Below are 22,928 nucleotides of genomic sequence, written 5' to 3' on the forward strand. Positions count from 1 at the left end.
CCCTTTTGCTTAGCTCTCCTGGTTTAAGCCCTTATCACCTGTCCCTTGGACTGTCACAATAACTTCCCTAATTGGTTCCCCTGCTGCCAGTCTTTCCTCCTTTTAACACTGTTCCTGAGAAGACTTGTGACTGGCTCAGGGTCACCTAGTGTCTGAGGCTGGATCTGAAGTTGGGTCTTCCTGACTCCAGGTCCTGTGCTCTGCCCATTGCATCACTTAGCTGCCTCAAATGAAGGGAAGTGATATAAAACAAATTCAGAATGGCTTCTCTTCCTAGACTAGTTTCTACTTGGAGCTAGATTATGAAAGGCTTTAAATGCTAGGCTAGAGAGTTTATGAGCAACAATAGAGAACCCGTAGAAAATTTTGAACAAGGGAATGATATTGTCAGACCAGATTCTCAGGAAGAGTATTAGAGGTAGGAGATACTGGCAGCAGTGGAACCAATTAGGAGGCTATTATAACAGTCCAAGTGACAGGTGATAAGGGCTTGAACTAGGAGGGCTGAGCAAAGGGGGCAGATTGCAGAGAGTGGGAGAATCGATGAGACCCAGCAACAAGATTGAATCAAAAGTGATAGAGAAATCATGGAGGATGACAGCTGAGAAAAGACCATCAGATTGAACAGTTCGGAGCTCAATGGTGACCTTAGAGAGAACAGTTTTAGTCAAAGTGGTGAGGTCACCAGACAGAGGGAAAGGGGTCAAGAAGTAAGGAAGAGATGAGGAAGTAGTGGCTCCAAGTTTAAATGACCCTTGAATATCTATCTTAGGCTCAAGAGAATGTGTTCTTCGACTCTCATTCCCAGAACCCTTCCTTCCTTGAAGGCTTAGTTTGGATTCAACCTTCCCAAAGGAATTTGGAAGTGAAAAGGATTAAGATCTGGAACAATAATTCGAGGGGATGGCTCTGGGAAAGAGAGGGACCTCACTCATTCCCTCCTTAGAGATAGTAACAATGGAAATGCATGAAGAGAAGGAAACATTTTGAGGTGTGAAGAAAGACATAGTAAGTATACAGCAGCTGCCTGGTCTTGATCTTCTCAGGAAAGTGGGAGTCAAGGTCATATACTAAGATACAGGGTGGTGAGATTGGCTTTGGGGGGCTTGGGAAGGGGGTAACCTCTTGGCTTGTTTTCAAAACTGCTGTATTTTCTATGTGTTAGGCTCATAGATTTAGAAACTCAAAAGACCTCAGAGACCCTTTAGTTCCAACTACCTTATTTTACATAGGAGGAAGCAAGGTGAGTTAAATGACTCACTCTCTTGTGACCTTTGCCCTCCTCAAAATCCAACACAGGGAGTCCACACGCCTTGTTTACCTTCTTCTGACATTTAATGGAGACCAATGGAGCACATAGGCTGGTGGCCTGTCTTTGTAATCTTTAAAGCCTAATGTAAAGGAGAATGATTATAATTACATTTTTCTGGGCATATACTTTTCTTAGGTGACCTTGTTGACGTTGCAAAATGAGGGGGTGATGGATTGAACTAATTAATGTCTAAGGTTCCTTCTGGCTCTAAATGCATGATCGAATGATTTGTTTTGCAATCTAAGCCCCTCATCATACAAGTGAGCAAACTGTGGCCCAAAGAGGGAAAGCCATTTGCCCAAAATCACACAGCCAGTAAATTGCAGAATTGGGTCTAGCAGTCGAGATCATTTTTGCAAAGAAATTTGCAAATCTTGGAGCCTGATACACATGTCAGCTATTGTTAAAACCAACTCTCCTGCTTCCATATCCAAGCAGTTTTCCATTCTATCCCTAGCTCAAATGTCAAAAGGAGCTTCAGAGTACCTCCTGACTCGTGGCCCACAGTGCTCTCCCACCATACAAGGTTGCTTTTCACCTGGAGCTGATAAGACTAACCCCATGGGTTTTGGAGAAGAACTTTCTATTATCCACCTGCTTTGAGATCCCAGGACAAAAGACACCCGGGACTAGTGATATGCAAAATATGACTCGGAGTCTGTATTCCTGGTTATCAGAAAATTGGACTGGAAAAATAGCTTTTGTTCTGCCACTGAGACATCTTAATAGGTGCTTTGATTGGTTAAACAGAAGCCTGCTGTCTCAATTTAATTGCTGTAAATGCTGTTTGCCTTACTGCTTATAATAGCAGTCCTGGCTTGCTGGTAGATTTGTGCCTTCTTTTTAAAAAATGTTTAAGTTTCTAGAATTTTATTGGCAGAGATGATGAAATACAAACTTAAGGAAGTCAAGATAGGATTTCAGGGATCAAATCTCCATCCACCCACCCCCTCCCATACTGTAGATGGTTGTTACTGGAAACCAATGATAGGGTGCTTAATATAACTGACAAAATTCATTGTTGCTGACCTGTGGGAGATATTGGGGAAATGAATCTGTGCTATTAAGGTTAATCACATATATTTTTAGAGGATCTAATGTACTGAGAAATAAAGTGTAACCGGTGGTAAGGCATCCAGTGGAGAGGGATGCTTCTTGGGGAGGAGATCTGGCCTCTCTGCTTATTGGAGAAGGAAGCAGTGGGCGTTGGAGGGTGGCAAATAGCAGAGAGGAGGAGGTGGCCCTGAATGGTCCAATCTCATTCCTGGCACCCAGAGTTAGTCCCAGGGAAAATTGGGAGGATTGAAATGTTTGTCTTTCAAATCCTCGGACCGTAAGTTTGTATAGTGGGTATAGAATAAGGAGTTCTTAAATTTTTTGTGTTGTGGACCCCTTTAAAAGTGTAATGAAGTCTATAGATAAACCTTTTGGACCTCAGAATCATGGCTTTAAATACATAAAATAAAATACAAAGGGTTGCAAAGGAAACCAATTACATTGAAATAATTTTTTAAAAATCAATTCATAGACCCCATCTTAAGAAACCCCAATGCAAAGTTAAAGAACCTAGGGTTAAATTCCTTCTCTGCCCCTTTGGGACTTAAGGTAGGCCCTTTAATCTCTTTGAGCCTCAGTCTCTTTATCAATTAAATGATACTTGAGGCCCAAATGAGCTTGCAACCCTTCCCAGCTCAAAATTGGATTCTTTTTTCTCTTTTCCCTTTGTCTTTTTCTTTTTTTAAAAAAAAATAAACGATGTATTTTGTTCTTATATCACTCTCATTTATACATATCCATATGTGTGTATGTGTATGAATGTATACATATGTATATATGTATGTATGTATTCCCCCTGCTCAAACATCACTTCCACCCAGAACTGACCATTCCCCTGTTAACAAAGAAAAAAACCAGTTAAGCAAAAACGAAGCTAGAATGGCCAGATCTGGCAATGTATTCAACATTGTACATTCTTAGTCTCTACCTCTACTGCTTTGTCAAGGGGAAGGTTCCTTTTCCAATTCTATCCCCCCCTCTTTCATTCATCCTATACATTGTTTCTTGACCCAGTGCTCCCAAGAAACTCTAGCCTTAGTCTAGGAAGAAATTGATCTAAGAAAAAACTCACTCCCCCAGGTGTTAGGGACTGAATGTGCAGTGGGGTGTAAAGGGAAAAGTGGGAAATAGACTGGGCATCCAGAAGACCTGAATTCGAATCCCACCATTGGCACTTGCCAGCTGTGACCTTGGACAAGTCATTGTAGTCCTCTGAGCTTTAGTCTTTTCTTATAATATCCATTTCTATAAATGGATATTATAATAGCACTCACCCCCCAGGCTGTTGTGAGAATCAAATGTGATAATGAATGTAAAACATTTTACAAACCTTCAATGCCTCTTACTACTCTTTTTCTATAGAGTGTTCCATTTTAAAAGAGGGGAGAGTGGGTAATACTGAGTTTCAAACAACAAATCAGCCACAGTTGAATAAGGCAGAGAAGATCATTGATTTAGAGTTAGAAGGCACCTTAGAGACTATTTAGTCCAGTGTTCTCATTTTACAGCCGAGACCCATGGAGGTTAAGTTACAGGTCCAAGGTCATACAAGTAGAATCAGAGGTAGAATTATAACTCAGGTCCTCTGACTTCAGAGGCATAGCTCCTTCCATTGTACCAAGACCAACATGGTAAAGGGCATTGACTTCATGCCATCTGGAATTGTTCAGGATAGAGAAGAGAAGACTGAGGTGGGGAATGGAGTAGCATGGTAATTGTCTTCAGAATTTGAAGGACTGTCACATGGAAGATAAATTAACTTCATTCTGTTTGACAATGGCTGGAAGTTTCAAAGAGACAAATTCAGGCTGGCTAGCTGGATGGACAGGCAAAGATAGAGATAAATGATATATGGACAGATATATAGATAGGTGGATAATTAATAAATGATAGATGATAAGGAGAGAGACAGACACAGAGAGAGGAGGGAGAGGGGGAGAGAAAGAGAGACAAAGAGACAGAGACAGAGAGAGGAGGGAGGGGGAGGGAGGGAGAGAGGGAGTAAGAGAGACAGAGAGACAGAGACAGAGAGAGGAGGGAGGGGGAGGGAGGGAGAGAGGGAGTAAGAGAGACAGAGAGACAGAGACAGAGAGAGGAGGGAGGGGGAGGGAGGGAGAGGGAGAGAGAGACAGAGAAAGAGACAGAGAGACAGAGGCAGAGATACAGACAGAGTAGGAATTTATTTAACTTTTACTGTTCTGACACATGGTGCTAAGCTTCAGGGATTCAAATACAAACAGACAAGACAGATATACCCACATGGGGCTTATATTCTAATTCAGGAAAATAACACATAAAGGGGGACCAGAAAGGACAGACAAAGGAGAGAGGAAGAGTACCTCGTAAGAGGCAATGTAGCTGTTAAGGAGGAAGAGCAATGAAGAGACTGAGTCCAGGCATGAGTGAAGCATGGCAGAGATAACTTCCTGAAATGGCAGTCAGAAGGAGTCATCAGTGAGGAGAGTGGTGCCTCAGAATGATAAGGAAAACTTTGTAAGAGAAACTTCCAAAAGTAGAACTGGCTATCTCAAGCTATAAGGACTTCCTCTGCACTGGAAATATCTTTAAGCAAAAGCCAGATGTCCATTTATTGCATATGTCATAGGGAGGTTTCTTTTTCAGGTGATTAGTTAGGTGGTCTCTGAGGTCCCATCTGAAATTCTGTAATTTTCAGGCATTTGGGAAAGTTCACATCTCTCACACCAAGAAATTGTGTTCCTCTGGTTCTTGGGGGTGACCTAGTCAGACTTCCACTTTAGGAAGATTGCTTTGATAATTGAATGGAGGATGGATTGGAAATGGAGAGAGACTTGAGACAAGGAAACTGATCAGCAAGCTATGGGATAGTACAGGCTTGTGCCAGGATGGTGGCAATGTCAGAGGAGGAAAGGGATTGAATATGAGAGATGTCACAAAGGTAGAAATAACAGGACTTGGCAACTGATTGGCTTTGTCGGGGCGGGGGGGGGGGAGGTAAGACAGTGAAGAGTTGAAGATGACACCTAAATTGCGAGCCTGGGAGGATGGTGGTACCCTCAATAGTGAGGAAGAAGATAAGAAGAGGGAAGGATTTGGAGGGGAAAGATAATGAGGTTTTTTTTGATGTGTTGAGTTCAAGATGTCTCCAAGACAACCAGTTTGAAATCTTCAATACGCAGTTGGAAACATAAGGTTGGAGGGTGGCAGAGAGGCTAAGGCTGGACAAGAAAATCTAAGAATCATCTGCACAGTAATGATGGTTGAATCCATGGGTGCTGATGAAATATCATATAGGGACAAGAGAAGTGAGCCCAGGATAGAACATTGGGCAATACCCATAGTTAGTGAACATGATCTAGATGAAAATCCAACAAAGGAAACTGAGAAGAAGCAGTCAGATTGGTAGGAGGAGAACCAGGAGAGTGCAGTTTCATGAAAACCTAGAGAGAAGAGAATATCAAGAAGAAGAGGGTGATGGATAGTGTCAAAGGCTACAGGAGGTAAGGAAGGATGAGGATTAAGAAAGGCCAATAGATTAGGTAAGAGATCACTGGTAACATTGGAGAGAGCAGTTTTGGTTGGTTAATGAAGTCAGAAGCCAGACTTCAATAAGTTAAGAAGAGAGAAGATTCAACTATGAACAATGGGTAGAAGTTTCAAAGTGGTAATTCTAGGTTCGATGTCAGGAAAACAATTGGAGATAATCCAAGAATGAAACGCCCACCTTCCACCTCTCCTGGAGTTCATCAAGAAAGGCTGGCTGGTCGCTTATCCTGTCCAGGGATATTGTAAGGATGGTTGTTGGTCAAGTTGGACTAGATGGTCACTCAGGTCCTGTCGAGGTCTGGTGTTTCTATGATCCCCTCCTCTTGACTCCAAACTCATTGTATATTCCATCTCCCGAAGCTCAGTGTAAGCTTCTCAAGAGTCTTGAACGTCTGAGGCTTGCCATGGATGTCCCGCAGGGTCTAGTAAAGTACTAGGCTTCTGAATTAAGACCTGGTTGAAGGCTTGCAGGATTCAGTTGTAAGATAACCCAATAGGAAGGCATTATTTCTATCCATATCCCTTATGTTACCCAAGTAAGCAACAACTCAGGGATCTAACACCTGTGGCATATAGGGCTCCAGTTCTCAGAAGGAGAGGGAGTTGGAGAGAGCACATAATCTTTTTTTCTTTTCCTTCCCTTTCTCTTCTCTTCCTTCCTTTTGAAGTTTCTTAAATTGACTTTCATTAGGCTGACATTTTGGCTTTAAGTTAAACTAGAGAAAACTTCTGAAGGGAAGGGACATCTTCATATTCATCTCTATATTTCCTTAAGTACCAAGCTCATATTAGATATTCAATAAATATATTTCCTGAAAGAGATATTAACCTGGGATCTGTGGACTTCTCTAAAAAATGTTTTTTTTTGCTAATTGTATTTCAGTATAATTAGTTTCTTTTGTAATCTCATGGATGTTATTTTATACACTTAAATACATTATTTTGAGAAGAGATCCATAGGCTACATCAGGCTGCCAAAGGGTGCATGTTGCAAAAAAAAATGGTTAAGAACCCCTGATTTACTAAATTAAATTATGCCTTCTGTCACACATATCTTAAATTCCACCTATCCCAAACTAAACTGCTTCCCTTCCCCCACCCCCAAACCTCCCCTCTCCCTAACATCCCTATTACTGCTAAGGGCACCAGCAGCCTCCCAGTCAACCAAGCTCCCAGCCTTGATGTCATCCTCCACTCCTCACACTCACCTGCCATATGCAATCTGTTGCCAGCTCTTGTCAATTCCTTTTTTGTCAGATCTCTCATGTATGTCCCCTTCTGTTTTCTGACACTGTTACCACCCTGGCACAGACCCTTATCTCTTCATGCCTGGACTATTGTTCTAGCCTGCTGTTTGCTTTATCTTCCCCAGTCTGTCTTCCACTCAGCTGTTAAATCGATCTTCCTGAAAAAAGGCCAAGGTCTCCCACTGCACCCAGGGCCATCTCCAGTCATCCTGATCTACATTTTGCCACTGGACCCAGATAGCTCTGGAGGAGAAAGTGAAGCTGGTGACTTTGCCCAGCCTTCCCTCGCTGAAATCCAATTTAATTATAAGTCATGGCATCACCTTCCTGATGTCATGGTCCTCTTCGAGAATGAAGGACAAACAACAGATTCATCTTCCTAGAGCAAAAGTTTGACTCTTTCACCTCTTTAGTCAATAAACCTCAGTGGCTCCCTATCACCTCCAGCATCAAATATAAAATCCTCTGTATGGCATTCAAAGCCCTTCATAATCTCCTGTCCATTGACCTATTTGGTCTTCTTACAACTTACACCTCCCTCCCCCATATACTCTATGGTCCAGTGACATTGTCCTCCTTGATGATCTTTAAATTCAACACTCCATTTCCTGATCCTGGGCATTTTCCCTGGCTGACCCCCATGCCTTCAAACTCTTCTCATCTCCATGTATCTGGCTTCCTTACCACCTAAAATCCAACCTCCTATACAAAACCTTTCCTGATCTCCCTTAATACCAGTGATTAATTCCCTTTAAAATTATTTCCAATTTATCCTGTGTCTATCCTGGTTGTAGCTAGGTGCAGTGGATAGAGCCTGTAGTCAGGAGGACCTGAGTTCAAATTCAACCTCAGATACTTACTAGCTGGGTGACCCCAGACAAGTCTTCAGCCTGTTTGCCTCAGTTTCCTTATCTGTAAAATGAGCTGGAGAAGCAAATGACAAACCATTCCAGTCTCTTTGCCAAGAAAACCCCAAATGGGGTCATGAAGAGTTGGTCATGCCTGACGTGACTAAACCACAAGAACAGAATCAGGTGTCTGTGACTGCCTGAAAAAAGCAGTCAGTGAGTGAACTGGCTTACTTCCCCAGCCCAAGGTCTGTGGTATCAGAGTCCCTGTACAAAATTCAGAAAAATACCTTAAAATAGGGCAGAGAAGAAAGTGCTAGATTTTGATTCAAAGGACCTGGGTTCAAATCCAGATAGCTGCTTATTTTGGGATATCATAGGCAAGTTCTTTTTTATCTCGGTGACTGACAGTCACCTATAAAGTGACTGTATTCATCTATAAAGTGAAAAAACCAGCCTAGAAGTTCTCTATAGTCATTTTCAGTCAGTCGGTCAGCCGATAAGCATTTATTAAGCCCCTACTATGTGCCAGACACTGTATTAAGTGCTGGGGAATTCCAAGAAAGGCAAAAGATGGTCATGCTCTCGAGGAGATCACAATCTCACTGGAGAGACAACATGCAAACAACTACGTGCAAACAAGATTTTATTGCTGCTGCTGTTATTTTATCGTGGTCGTTGTTAAGTCATTTCAGTCATATCCAACTCTCCGTGACCCCATGTGGGGCCTTCTTGGCAGAGGTACCAGAGTGGTTTGCCATTTCCTTCTCCAGCTCATTTTACACATTAGGAAACTGAGGCAAGCAGGGTTAAGTGACTTGCCCAGGGTCACACAGCAAATAAGTGCCTGAGGCTGGACTTGAACTCATGAAGAAGAGTCTTCCTGGCTCCAGGCCTGGTGTTCTATCCATTGCACCACCTAGCTGCCCCAGCCTCCTAATTACCAGAAATTTTGGAGATTCCCATCTCAAATCCCATGGGTCCTCTGGGTCCTGTTCTCAATCATTCCAAGTTGGGGGAACTGTGCTTATCAGCTAAATAATCTGCTCCTTCTGCCTCTCTGCTTTCCTCCTCCAGACACACTGTCAGTGCCTCGATGGTCTCCTCAGATTCCTCGAAGAGATCTAGGCAACTCAATAAAACACAGGTAGGCTGGATTTGGGGGACGGGGAAGGGTGGTGGGATGGTGTTCGTGCTTTGCAGTGAAAGATGCTCCCTGGGCCATTAGAGCTAGCATCTATATGGCCTCTTAAGGATTCCAAAATCCATTATATACATCATCATGTGTGGTCCTTACACAACTGAGAGGTGGGTGTTATTATTAACCCCATTTTAAAGATGGGGAAACTGAGGCAACTAGGTCAACAAGCACTTATTAAGTGCCTACTGTGTACCGGGCACTGAGCTAAGCCCCTTATGAATATTACCTCATTCGATCTTCACAATTCTGAAAGGTAGATTATTATTTTACAGTTGAGGGAACTGAGGCAGAGGCTAAGTGCCTCGCCCAGGGTCACACAGCTAGGAGGTGTCTGAGATTGGATTTGAACTCAGATCTTCCTGACTCCAGGTCCAGGACTCTATGCACTGCACCACTCGCTTCTCCAAGGAAGTCAGAGTCGGGAAGATGCGGCTCCAGACCTGGCATGTAATTGGCACTTACGTGCTTGTTGACATTACTGTACCTCTCTGGGCCTCAGTTTCCTCATCTGTAAAATAAGATATTTGGACTAAGTGACCTCTAACGTCCCTTGCAGCCTTAGAATGGTTTTGCTCTTTCTTGCATAGAGCAGCTTTTCTGTTCTAGAAGTCCCCTCTGGTCGTTCTACTGAGGGAAGGGTAGCTGCTGCTCAGACTCATGTCCAGCACTACCTCCCCTGGTATCTCAGCCTGAAGCCATTCCCTTCCAAAGAGATCCTGGCAATCTCCAGGGAGAGATGCCGGGGGAGGTGCTGAAAGGAGCTCCATCTGGGGGATGAACCACCCACCTCTGTAATGCCGTGTCTCCTGGCCCAAATTTCTTCTCTCACTTCACTGGATCAGATCTTTGACTTCCTGCTGTGATCCATTCTTTTCTGATGGATGGAAAAATGAGTTCTGAGATGAGTCTCAATGTTACCATTTTCACTGCTGCTAAGTCCCCAAGGTCATGATAAAATGGCCACAGTCTCTCTATGAAGATGGCCTCTAATGACTTTGTGAGGGAAAGGAGAGACAGAGAGAAAGAGGAGAGGGAGGGAGGGAGGGAGGGAGAGAGAGAGAAAGAGACACAGAGAGAGAGAGAGACAGAGAGAGACAGAGACAGAGAGAGAGAAAGAGAGAGACAGACAGACAGAGAGACAGAGAGAGAGAGACAGAGAGACAGAGACAAAGAGACAGAGAGAGACAGAGATGCAGAGACATAAACAGACACAAAGAGACAGACAGAAACAGACACACACAGAGATAAACAGAGATACCAAGAGATATAGACAGAGATAGAGACAGAAAGACAGAGGTAGAGACAGAGATAGCGGAAGAGAGAAAAGACAGAGACAGAGAGAGAGAAGACAGACATGGAGAGACAGAGAGAAATAGAGACAGAGACAAAGGGAAAGAGAGAAGACAGAAATAGAGAGTGATAGAAATAGACAAAGGGAAAGAGAGAAGACAAAGATAGAGAGACAGAGGGAGAGGTAGAAGGCAGAGAGATACAGAAACAGAAAGAAAGAGGGAAAGGGAGAAGACAGAGAGAGAGAGAAGACAGAGACTGAAAAAGAGGGAGAGGGAGAGAAAAAGGAGATAGAGAAGAGAGAGACAGAAGGGGGAGAGAGAGAGGAGAGAGAGGGAGAGAGAGAAAGAGAGGCAGAGACAGAAGAGAAAGAGAAAGAGGAGGAAGAGAGAAGAGAGAGTAGAGAAAGAAGAGAGAGGGGAGAGAGAGAGACAGAGACAGAGAGACAGAGACAGAGAGACAGACACAGAGACACAAAGACACAGAGACACACACACACACAGACACAGAGTCAGAGACAGAGACGGGGGATGGGGCGCGGGGCGGTGTAAATTGTGGAAGGATGGAGATGGTCATACCACAGAGGAAGTTCCAGGGGAAAAGATAGTTGCTAAATGTCTTCCAAACAGTAGAATTCCTTTCTGAAGAGGTAAGGAATTGAGCCAAGGGGTCACTATGGCAAACGGTCCCTCTCTGTCACTTAGGCACTTCTGCTTTTGGTAGGACAAAATTGTCTTCCGGTGAAGATGGGGGATTTTCATTCTATCCCTTTGAGCCACAGACTGAGAGAGCTGGCCAGGCCCTTAGATCATCTTGCCCAGTCTCCTTTTTTCAGATGATAAACCTGAGCCTCTGAGAGCTTGTGATTTACCTAAACTCACCCAGCCAGGTATCAGCACAGCTGGGCTAGAGGCTGAGCCTCCATACTCCAAGTCTGTAAAATCAATCCAGCACTGATCTTTAATTAATAGCCTAACTTGTGCCACACACACCCTGTGTTAGACACAGGGGGCTCAAAGACAAACATGGCAGAGTCCCTGGGCTTACATTCATTGGGGAGGAAGAATACATACAGTTCAGTGCTTTCTTCCCAGAGGATGCTGCCTGTCCAAATGGATCTTAAATTTGATACCTCCACTTCATTTAGGAACTGTTAACAACTCTGAGTTCAAGAAATTACCAGAAAACAAAAACAGCCCATCACCACAAAAATTGTAACCAAGGTAGAAATTCTTGCTCAATCATATCTTGACTGTCAACTTTGGGCATTGTCCTTTCTTAATACTAAGGATTAGCCATCACCATTATCGTAAGTAATAATCATAATAGATGTTTCTAATGCATTTTAAGGCCTACCAAGTACTGTACATATGTATATGTGTGCACACACATATACAAACAGAGACAGAGACAGAAACAGAGAGAGAGACAGAGAGACAAAGACAAAGACAGAGAGACAGAAATGGGGTGGGGGGAGAGAGAGAGAGAGAGAGAGAGAGAGAGAGAGGGGAAGGGGAGGGGGAGGGGAGGGAGGAGAGGAGAAGAAAAGAGATATTCATTTTTGACATTGTGTCTTTAGCATCTTATAGCAGGCTTATAGTAGATGCTGATTAGTTGTCTCATTTGATAGAAGATATGGTCCCCGTTCTGCTAGGTCCTAAATGTGTAGGTAGAATCTGACAACTAGATGACACAATGGACAGAGTGCTGGACCTGGAATAGGAAGACCTGAGTTCAAATCCGGTCTCAGACACTTACTCATTGTGTAACCCTGGGCAAGTCACTTTATCTCTGCCTGTTTGACTTTTCTCATCTGTAAAATGGGGATAACTAATAGCACCTTCCTCCTAGGGTTGTTGTGAGGATCACATGAGATGATCTTTATAAATGCTTTAAAAAGCCTAAAGCACCTTTTGAATGTTAGCTATTATTAATTATTATTATTAAAGTCTCAAGAGTTAATTGTAATCTTAATATAAAGAAATGCTTCCTAATGATCAGAGCTATTGAGAAGAGGAATGGGCAACCTTGAAATCATAAATGGGTTTGTAGCTCTAGAGCTGGAAATGACATTAGAGGCCATTTGGTCCAAGCCCCTCTTTTCACACAGGAGGAAGCTGAGTCTCAGAGAGCTTAAGTCCAGCTTGGTAAGCCAGGATTAAAACACTTGAAACCAGGTTCCCCCCATTCCAAACTCAATGTTCATTTCCCTCTCTCTGGAGGTCTCTGTGCAAAGGTTAGATGGTCTCTCTTTGGACAATGCTATAAAAGGGATTCTTGTTCAGGTATGGGTTGGATTAGATGAGCCTTTGAAGGTCCCTTTCCACTCTAAGATTCTTGAATTTCTGAAGATGCTGATACTTTGAATTGTCTCCATGCTTATGCTACCCTTAGCCAGCAGGTGTGCAGCTCTTACAAAATGCCCTGGATCTGGGCTCAAGTGGACCAAGCTCAATCTGGGATAAGCAATTCCTCTAAAAAGTTTTTATTGCACTCATCATGTCCCCACTCTAACGTAGGACATCAGGGTAGATTTCTGAGAGCTTAGGTTTGGTTCACGTTTAGAGTTTCCCCAAAGGAGACTAACAAAGGTCCATTATAGGAAATGTGCAAAGTAGTAGATATCAGGTATAGGAAAGCTATTTATTTCCTCCATCACAAAATAATCCTCAAAACACATGACTCATAAACATTATTTGACAGATTCTTAAAATAAGAAAAGTAGCCTATCACTCCTATTACACTCTTCTGGAAAGGATGGACTTAGGAGACTTGGAGTAATTTACCCCAGATATGCACTGTCTGAGCAGCAGCTCCGAGTCGGTATCATCTGGCCAGTCAGGCATGCATTACTCGTTCTCCTGGCAGCAGTCAGCTACTTCTCTGGGAAGGGTGTAGTTGCAGGAAGCATCTCCCCTTGGGTAGCGAGCACCCCATTCAGTGACCCCAACCTCTCAGCCTCATAAATATTCATCTTTCAAGATTCCTGCTCTCAGCAAAAGCAACACAAAGCTGAGGAGGCAGCTGAGGACTTCAGAGCCAGCTTCGATCTCATGTGGCGCATATATGTGTTAACTTCCATAGCTGCTTGTGGAGAGGGACAGAAAGAATACCATTGCCAACAATAACAATTTAACGATAAGAACAGTAGTCAGCATTTATATAGTGCTTAAAGGTTTGCAAAATACATTATAAATATTATATTATTTCATCCTCCTTGGGAGATAGGTGCTCTTATTATCCCTATTTTACAGATGAGGAAACTGAGGCAGGTAGGCATCCAGACAGCTAGTGTTTGAAGCAGGATTTGAACTCAGATCTTCCTGGCTTCAGGTCCAGCACTCTAAGCACTGCAACACCTACCTACCACTAAAGAAGAGAAATCCCTCCCCTCCTCGTTGGAAGTCCAAGGAAGACTGGGTCTCAATAAGAGGCCATCTTGAAAAAAAAAAGCTTATCTAGCTTACTGAGTTCCTCTCGGCCCATTCACCAATTATCTTTGACACCTTCCCACCACTACCCTGCCACAAGGACCAAGGGACCCACTAGGAGCTCCTTTATCAAGCCACCCTCCCCCCCAGAAGGATCCAGGTTATAGCCTTAGCCCCTTGTGTATTCCATGATGCAGCCTTGCTGCAATCAGACCCATAACCAGTGATATCTCTTGAACCTGAGCCACCACTACCCTCCTTCTGGGGAACTCTTCCACAGAGCCCTTCCTGGGAACCAGAGCAGAATCGCCCATGGTTTGCTATCTTGGGTGAACCTTGAGTGACTTGCAGACTGTGTTCTCTCTCTAAGTCCCAGGGAGGGCGGGGAGTACACCCTGAAGCTTCAGTGAGCATTTCACCCTGCTCATGCTTGAGCTGTGTCGTCCCAGCTGTCAAGCCCATGGGGGGAAAAGAGGGTTAGCTTCAGCTCACAGTTCCTACTAATTAACTGTAACAGAGCTCCAATTCTGGCTGATGAGCCTGATATAAATCACATGCCTTGAAGCCAGTACATACTCAAAAATGAATACTTGCCTGCCCATGGAACTCCCTCAAGTTTCTGTGAAGAGCCCCTCTCCCTTCCACCACCCCCAGCCATCTGAAATGAAAAGTAACTGACAGCATATTTCATGCAGAGAAAACAGCCACTTTGGGGCCTCGCAGAACAGATTATCTGGATAGGGACCTGGGGACCTGCATTCTGAGCTAAGTTTATACTTCTGCTCCAAAGCTGGGCTGGTGACAATAACAATAAATACAGGAACACCAGTGTGTTCAGGTATGTTTTCAGTTAGGGCTAGGGTGGGGTGGGGAACCTTTGGCCTCAAGGCCACATGTGACCCTCTAGGTCCTCAAGCAAGGGCCCCATACTTGAGGACCTAGAGAGCTACATGTGGCCTTGAGACCGTAGATTCCCCACCCCTGGTATGCCATTTAAATTCAACACACACTGTGGTGCCAGGGATTGTGCTAGGCTCTAGAGATAGAGACAAAACCCAGTTTCTGCCCTTAGGGAGCTTAGATTCTGTGGAGAAAAACAATATATACCCAGAAAAGTAAATATAAGGGTTTTATTTTTAAATGAACGAATGTAAAAGTGTTTAATAAGCATTATGTGCCATGCACTGTGCTAGGTATTGGGTATACAAAGACAAAAAAAATTCCCTAAACTCAGGGAGCTTATATTCTACAGAGGAAAACAACATACATACTCAGAGAAGTAAGTAATTGTGGTGGGTAAAAGATGAAATGACTGAGGAGACAAAGGTTCCATCTTCTGAGCACACCCATTTGTTAAGCAATCGTGCCAATTGCCCAACAAACTGGGACCAGACCTCCTCAGCTTAGGGTGGATCCCAATACAGGGGGAGACAGATTTTTATACATCAAAAATACTTAGTCAAATAAAACAAATCAGAAGGAAATAATACAACGTTAGGTCATCTGATTTCTAATTGAAGGAAAAGTTAAGAACTTTCCAGGTTGGGAGGGGGAGAATGAACAGTGAAATTCCCTGAAGTTAGAAAAGGAGGTGTCTCATTCCCCACCCCCACCCCCAAGTGTCTGTCAAATCAAAGGAACATGGAAACAATAAGTGATTGATAAGTGCAGTGCCATTAAGATCACATAAGATATATGAGTTGCTTGAGATTTACAACTGTGAGAAAACTCCTTTGGATCTGAGTTTCTGGTCATAATGACCTAGGTCCTTAGTTAAGGGTTTCCAAGCAGCAGGTAGAGGCAGGCCAGTTCCCAGCCATGCAGGGTTAGATCCAGACAGTGCAAGAAAGTTTTCTCTCAATTTCATAACTGAATAAACTTTTCTCAAGACAGAATTTGGACTAGACCCGTAATTGAATAGAAAGTAAACTGAAAGGAAACTACAGAATTGAGTCACAAGATGGAGTCAATGTGGTTCACTCAATTCCCACAATTAACAACCTGCTGTCCTAATTCCTTCAGTTCCCTCAAGTTCCTCAAAAACTGTTTCTTTAACTGGACTTGGGAATGAACAAATGAATGAATGAAAAAGCATTTGTTAAGCATTATGTACCATGTACCCAATAGGTGAAAAAAGACAAAAACAAAACAGTGCCTGCCCTCAATGAGCTTCCATTCTATGGAAGAAGTCAACATATACACAGAGAAGTAAATAAAAGTTGTTGGTTTTTTTTTAACCAAACTTGTGAATGAACCAACAAATGAATGAAAAATTATAATGCATTTATTATATGCCAAGCACTGGGGATACAAAGAGAAAAGTTGAGATAATCCCTGACCTAAAAGAGCCCACACACTAAGTGGATGAAACAACACAGAAAAGAAAATTCGGTTGCAAGTTGGATGGAAATGCCTTGACATCCTAAATGCATCATGCCAGAGCAGATGACATGGCCCAGATCTCCTTAGGTTGTGTCTCTTGGTCAGCTGACAGTGCTTGATAGAGGGAAGCTGCAGGTTTCCCAAGTGTCAAGATCCTTTGATGAGGGAACTCCCTCTACCAACTGAGATATGATGAGCATATGTAAAGTACTTTGCAAATTGTAAAGGGTTATATAAATTCTAGCTATTATTGTGTTTATTATTGATACCAACATAGATGGCATTTTCTCTGCAGTTTATGGTTTTAGAGAGTTATCTAAGGTACTGAGGGATTAAGTGTCTTACACAGGGTCACACAGCACAGTAGCTATCAGAAGTGTGACTTGAACTCAGGTCTTCCAGACTCTGAGGCAAGCTCTCTGTGCCATCATAGCTTGTTCCTGCTCAGGTATATAAAGAGTAATACACATATAAAGAGGAAATACAAAGTCAGTTTTGGTATCAATAGTGAGACCTTCCAATAACCATAATGGGGAAAGTTCTTCTGTAATAGATAATACCTGGGCTCCTAATCATGCTAATCTTTGGTGTAGCACTAATGCATTCTGGCACTTTAAGGAGGGTCCATATAAACACCAATAGTAATGTCTCTACCCAGTTCTTGAAAAGAATTCTAACTTTACAAAGCACTTTAATTATCTTTACTGTTAAGTTATTTATTTTTTTTAGTCATGTCTGACTCTCTATGACCCCGTTTGGGGTCTTCTTGGCAAAGATAATTTGCCATTCCCTTCTCCAGCTTATTTTAGAGATGAGCAAACTGAGGTTTCCCTCAAACAACAAATAGGGTGAAGTGACTTGCACAGGTAAATGTCTGAGGCCAAATTTGAACTCATGAAGCTGAGTCTTTCTGGTTCCAAGCCCAGGGTTCTATCTACTGTGCCACCTAGCTACCCCTAATTATTTGTAAATCAAATGTTATTATGACCATTTGTCAGATCAGGAAAATGAAGTCATGGAGGTTAAGTGGTACGCTAGTTGTTGACAGAGTTTGAACCATGTTCAAGACTGTACTTTCCAGGCAGCTTCTGAGAATTTTTTTGTGAACTCTTTGAGAGCATGGGGCAATCTTTTGCCTCTTTCTCTATTCCCCAGTGCTTAGCACAATGCCTGGCACTGTGTTTGACTGACTGGATACATGAGATTTTGGGGGAGGTACACTCCTGTGGTTTGGAACTCCTGGTGTGGAAATACCCTCCATAGATGGAGATCAGCACCTTGTTGTAGCTGCCTGGAGTACTGTTGAGTTAAGTGACTTGCCCAACTCACAGCTGTTTCAGAGGAGCTGGAGCCAATGAGCCAGGGATTCTAACTAGCACAGGTAAGAAGATCACAAGTAGTCCTCCTGACCTCCTTACCTATAGAATGCAGGATAACCAAGAATCGTGGGGAACATGAGGTTTGAGTCATATGAAATAACATTTGCGTGCCAGGCACCATGCTAACTGCAAATGTAAAGCTAGTCTCTGCCCTCGGGGAGCTTCCATTCTAATAGAGGAAGACAACACATCTAGGAGAATGGTAGCCTAGGAGTAGTATCTGGAAGGGTTCCTTTGATTGCTGTTCCTAGAGCTGTGGGGGAGTGGTGCACTTAATTCACCACAGCATGAAGATGGCCAAAAATAGTCAATAAATATCTATTAAATATCTACTGTGTGTCAGGCATTGTTCTAAGCACTGGGGATACAAAGAAAGACAAAAGACAGTCAGTGCCCTCAAGGAGTTTACAGCCCAGTGGGGGAAGACTACATATAAAAGAATGCAGGAAAGCAGAGGTGGAGGTGAAGGAGGGAAATACCTGGGGGAGGGGTATGGAGAAGTCCAGAAGAGTACAGTCTGGCTGGGAAATGAAGAAAGATTTCTGACTTGGGCTTCTTCCTTAAATGGAGTTTCTGGAAAGAGAGGTCTCTGCCCTCCAATTAGAGGGAGGGTGTGGGCCTAGGGACAGAGGGACTATGATGAAGATTCTTCAATTAGAAGCTCAGGGTCTAGGATCAGGACTAAAACTCAGATCTTCCTGACTTCTAAGCAACTAGATAGTGTAACGAATAGAGGTTGAATCTTGAATCAAGAAGACTTAAGTTTAAATCTATAGCTGTGTGGCCTTGGGTAAGTCACTTCACTTCCATCAGCCTCAGTTTCCTTATCTGTAATATGAGGGGGTTGGGCTCAATGGCCTTAAAGCTCCTTTCCAGCCCACGAGGCTAGATCTCCTATGCCATACTCTTATCTCCTGAGATGGCAACAGTAATTTAAACTTGACACCTTTCTGGAATTTCAGGGTCCTGAGCCCCTCCAGACCTTCTTGAAGTGGTCCAGTAATGGCCGCTTGCTTCCTCTGTGGAAGCTGCTAGTGCTGGTTTCTAGACCATTTCCTTCTTCCCATCATGTTTTGTGGCAACTCATCTTTCCAAGAGGTAGCAGAAAGCAGTTAATTACCAGAACAACATGGCGGGAAATTAGGAGCCACATGGTTTCATGAAACATCGAAGAGCAGTGGGGAGGGGAGGGGGGGAAAGAGTTTGCAAAAAGGTTGGAGGAAGACCTGCAGTGTGAGGGAGGAAGAGTGTTGGATTGTATATCAGAGCATTTTAGCACTGGAAGTAACCTAGGCAGCCATTTAACCTACACCCACAAAAGAATCCCTATTATCACCTGGCCAACTAGGTGCTACAGTGGATAGAGTGCTGGGACTGGAGTCAGGAAGACCTGAGTTCAAATATGGCCTCAGACACTAGCCATGTGACCCTGGGCAAGTGACTTAACTGTTTGCCTCAGTTTTCTCATCTGTAAAAATGAGCTGGAGAAGAAAGCCTCAAACGGAGAACATTGTCAAACATCACTACAACATACTTCACAAACAGGCAACTTCCTAAGACCATAATTTCAAGAGAAAGTAACCGATTGCTTTGATACAGGAAGTTCCTCACCTTGAGCTCCTACCCTAATAAATCCAGTCTCCATCCTTATATTTTGTATATATCTGTCCATGTTGTCTCCCATAGTCAGACCATAAGCTCCTTGAGGGTAGAGACTCTTTTCACATTTGTCTTTATATTCCTAATACTTAGCACATGATAGGTGCTTAATAAATGTTTATTGATTGTTTCATGGGCAGCTATAATATAAATTACATGATAATAACTAGCATTTATGCAGTACGTTACATAAGTTATGTGAATTGATCCACACAACCACCATGGGAGGTGGGAGCTTTAATTATTATGAGGACACTGAGCCACATTAAGTGATTTGCCCAGGGCAGAGAAAGCTTCTGAGGTGGGATTTTAACTCGAGTTTTCTTCACTTTCACTATGGCACAACCTAGCTACCTCCCTTAAGCTAAACTCACATCATATACAAAAAGTGATAGTAAAGTTGGGGCCAAGCTCCCGGCTGTTGCCTAAAGCTAGCTAGCCAGCCAAAAAAGCCCTCCATCTCTTCTCCCTTATAGGAGAAAGGGACATCCTTGGGGTGCAGACTGTAGAAATCCAGTGAAATTCCTAGAGACTGATCACCCTCTCATCCCAGGGGTATCTGGTCCAGTAAGAAAAAGGCAGTTGCAAAGAGGCTGACATGGGGGAAAAAACATCCCTAAAAATGAGAGCTGTTTGAAGTGGAATGGGATGAATCAGAACAATTTATTAGGCACACGAGTCTCATTTGTAAATCTGCATTGTTTTACTGATTTAGTTGTTTTTGTCCTGCTTAGCTCTCTGCTCCAGGCCAAATGGGAGAGAGCTAGGTATCTGTTGTGAGCTTCTATGGGAAGAGGAGCACCGGAAAGGACCTCATCCCTCTCTCGAGCCACAGGAGCCCGAGTGCTCCCCTCCCCCTTCATAGGCTCAGGCACCAATTTATATAATCACATCCAACTTTCATTTCAACTCAGATCCAGCTGAGATTAGATACAACTCCAGCTGATGCTGATAAAAATCGAAAATTCACTCTGACCTGGCAACCTTCAATAAATTTCCCATTCCCAGCCATGCTGGCTGCAGCCTGTCTCCTGAAAAAGAAGCCCAGCCCCAGGCAAGTGGCTGGAGAGACGGATGCAACTCATTTAGCCCCAGCGACTTCTCTAGAATTGCCCCTCCCCCTCTCCCCTTTTCTCCCTCCCTGCATTAGTATCTAGGGAAGAAGGAGTTATCAGGAGAGGGTCAGGTGGAGCTGGCAGGGGTCACCTACTAAAGATGATAATAGCTAGCAAGCATTTATATAAGGTGTGTATAGGCATTTATATCAGACTTTGCAAGGCACTTTACGAGTGTGATCTCATTTAATCCTCACAGCAACCCTGGGAAGTAGGTGCTAATATTACCCTGTTTTAAAGATGAAGAAACTGAGGCAATCAGGTGAAGTGACTTGCCGAGGGTCACGCAGCTAGTAAGTGTCTAAGGCTAGATTTGCACTAAGGCCTTCCTAACTCCAGGTTCAGCATTTTAACTACTGAACGCCCCCACCCTCCCCCAGCTCCTCTGTGAACCAAGTGACTGATGTGGAGAAGACCGTGGTTCAAATCTCATTCTCCCGTGTGACCTTGGGCATGTCAAGTCTCTGCCTCAGCTTCCTTCCCTGTAAAATGAGAAAGTTGTTCAAGTTAATCTCTGAGGGTCCTTTCTAGCTCTAAGTTGGTATAAAAGTTCATTAAGGCTCAGAAAATGCTTCCCTCAACTAGTCCTGTGAGGTAGGCCCTGCAGGTATTATTATTCCCACTTAACAGATAAAGAAACTGAGGTTTAGTGAGGTTTAGGCACATTATTGGTGAGTACTGAAACAGATTTGAACCTCCATCCACTCTATTTACATCATGAATGAATCTACTTCATTATCTGTTGTCTCTCAGTTCATAATGTCCACTGCTTGAATGCAGGGACTCTTTTTGCCCTTTTTTGTATCCCCAGTATTAAATCCTTAAGAGATGCTTGTTTGTTGACTGAGTGACTAATAGTAGGTCTCTCTTGACTACAAGTTCAGCATTGTAGGACTTATAAGAAGTGGAAGGAACCTTGGAGGTCATCTAATCACAATTTTTACAGATGTGAAGACTGAAACCAGAAAAGTTAAGTGTGTAGCCCAAGGCCACAAAGGAAAAGTGGTAGAGTTAGGATTTGAACTCAGATCCAGTGCCACAGATCTGGAGTCAAGAAGACTTATGTGCCTGAATTCAAATTTGGCTTTAGACACTTACTAGCTATATGACCTTGGGCAACTGTTTGCCTCAGTTTCTTCATCTCGTTACCTGGAGAAGGAGATGGCAAACCACTCCAGTATCTTTCCAAGAAAACCCCAAATGGGACATAAAGAGTGGGACACAACTGAAACAACTGAGCAACAGCAACCAATGACATTGAATTCAACCCTCCTGCTTCAGTGCTTTTCCCCTGATGCCTCTCTTGTACTCTGCTGACGACAATCTTCTGAACTTCTCTCTGAGGTTGCGTGTCCCAGTTTTATAGATGGTTCCCTCAGTGGTTAGCTCATCCACTAGTGTGTGGATGAGTCAACCCTAGTGATCCCTCATCTTCTAAATGCAATTCCTAACACACAGATCAGATTGACTCGTGACCTTCCTCTGCTATATTCAATGGCTCCCTATTGCCAGGGGAACAAAACAAGAAATCCGTCAGTTTGGCATTTAAAGCCCTCCACAATCTAGCTCCCACTTATCTTTCTAGCCACATTTTATATTACTCTCTTTCAGGCATTCTATACCCAGTACTGTGCTGTAGGCAGCTCAAAGGACTCTTGAGAGACAATTGTTAAATGTTCAGAGTAAGCAAATGCTTACAAAATGTACCTTTGGAAATCAGCAAATGCTAAAAATCAAGGTTTTGTTTATTGTTTTATTGATTGTCTAGACTTAAGAAAGTGATAGAGAAAATGTTAATAGTAATGCATCTTAAACTTAAAAATGTGTCATGCATACTTTTTTTTGGAGGGGGGAGCCAGTTAAACCTGTGCATTCTTGTCTACACTCCAGCCAAAATGGCCATTCCCTGAACATGGCAGTTAATGTCTTTCCCTGTGCCTTTGCATAGGCCATCCTCCTTGTCTGGAATGCACTAGCCTCCTTCAAAATGCAGCTCAGGGATCAAAGAAAAAAGTAAAGGACCATATGTACCAAAAATATCTATTGCAGCTCTTTTTTTGTGGCAGCAAAGAATTAGAGACTAAGGGGATGCCCATCATTTGGAGAATGGCTGAACAAGTTGTGGTATATGATTTGCTATAAGAAATGACAGGCAGGATCATTTCAAAAAAACCTGGGAAGTCATATATGAACTGATGCAAAGTAAAGTGAGCAGAACCAAGAGAATGTTACACAGTAACAGCAACATTGCAACTGATCAACTGTGAAAGACTTAGCTACTCTGATCAATGCAGTGATACAAGACAACTGATGAAAAATGCCATCCACCTCCAGAGAGAGAACTGGTGAACTCTGACTTAGATTGAAGCATACTTTTTAATTTTTTCTTTACATATTTTTCTTTGTTTTTCTTGGTTTTGTGTGTGTCTTTTCTTTTGCAACATGGCTAATATTTGGAAATATATTTTGCATAACTTCACATG

At 43.1% G+C, this 22,928-nt stretch overlaps 1 protein-coding gene across 1 annotated transcript in view; it reads left to right on the forward strand.

Annotated features, from left to right (window-relative positions):
• KSR2 (kinase suppressor of ras 2) overlaps positions 1–22,928 on the forward strand; it is a 584,421-nt gene that overhangs the window by 404,359 nt on the left and 157,134 nt on the right. Inside the window, exon 6 of the mRNA XM_036748960.1 lies at positions 9,066–9,135. Within this exon, the coding sequence (XP_036604855.1) occupies positions 9,066–9,135 (70 nt within the window). The remainder of the gene's footprint in view (positions 1–9,065; positions 9,136–22,928) is intronic.

Source organism: Trichosurus vulpecula, chromosome 1 (genome assembly GCF_011100635.1).
Source record: "Trichosurus vulpecula isolate mTriVul1 chromosome 1, mTriVul1.pri, whole genome shotgun sequence".
NCBI lineage: Eukaryota > Metazoa > Chordata > Mammalia > Diprotodontia > Phalangeridae > Trichosurus > Trichosurus vulpecula.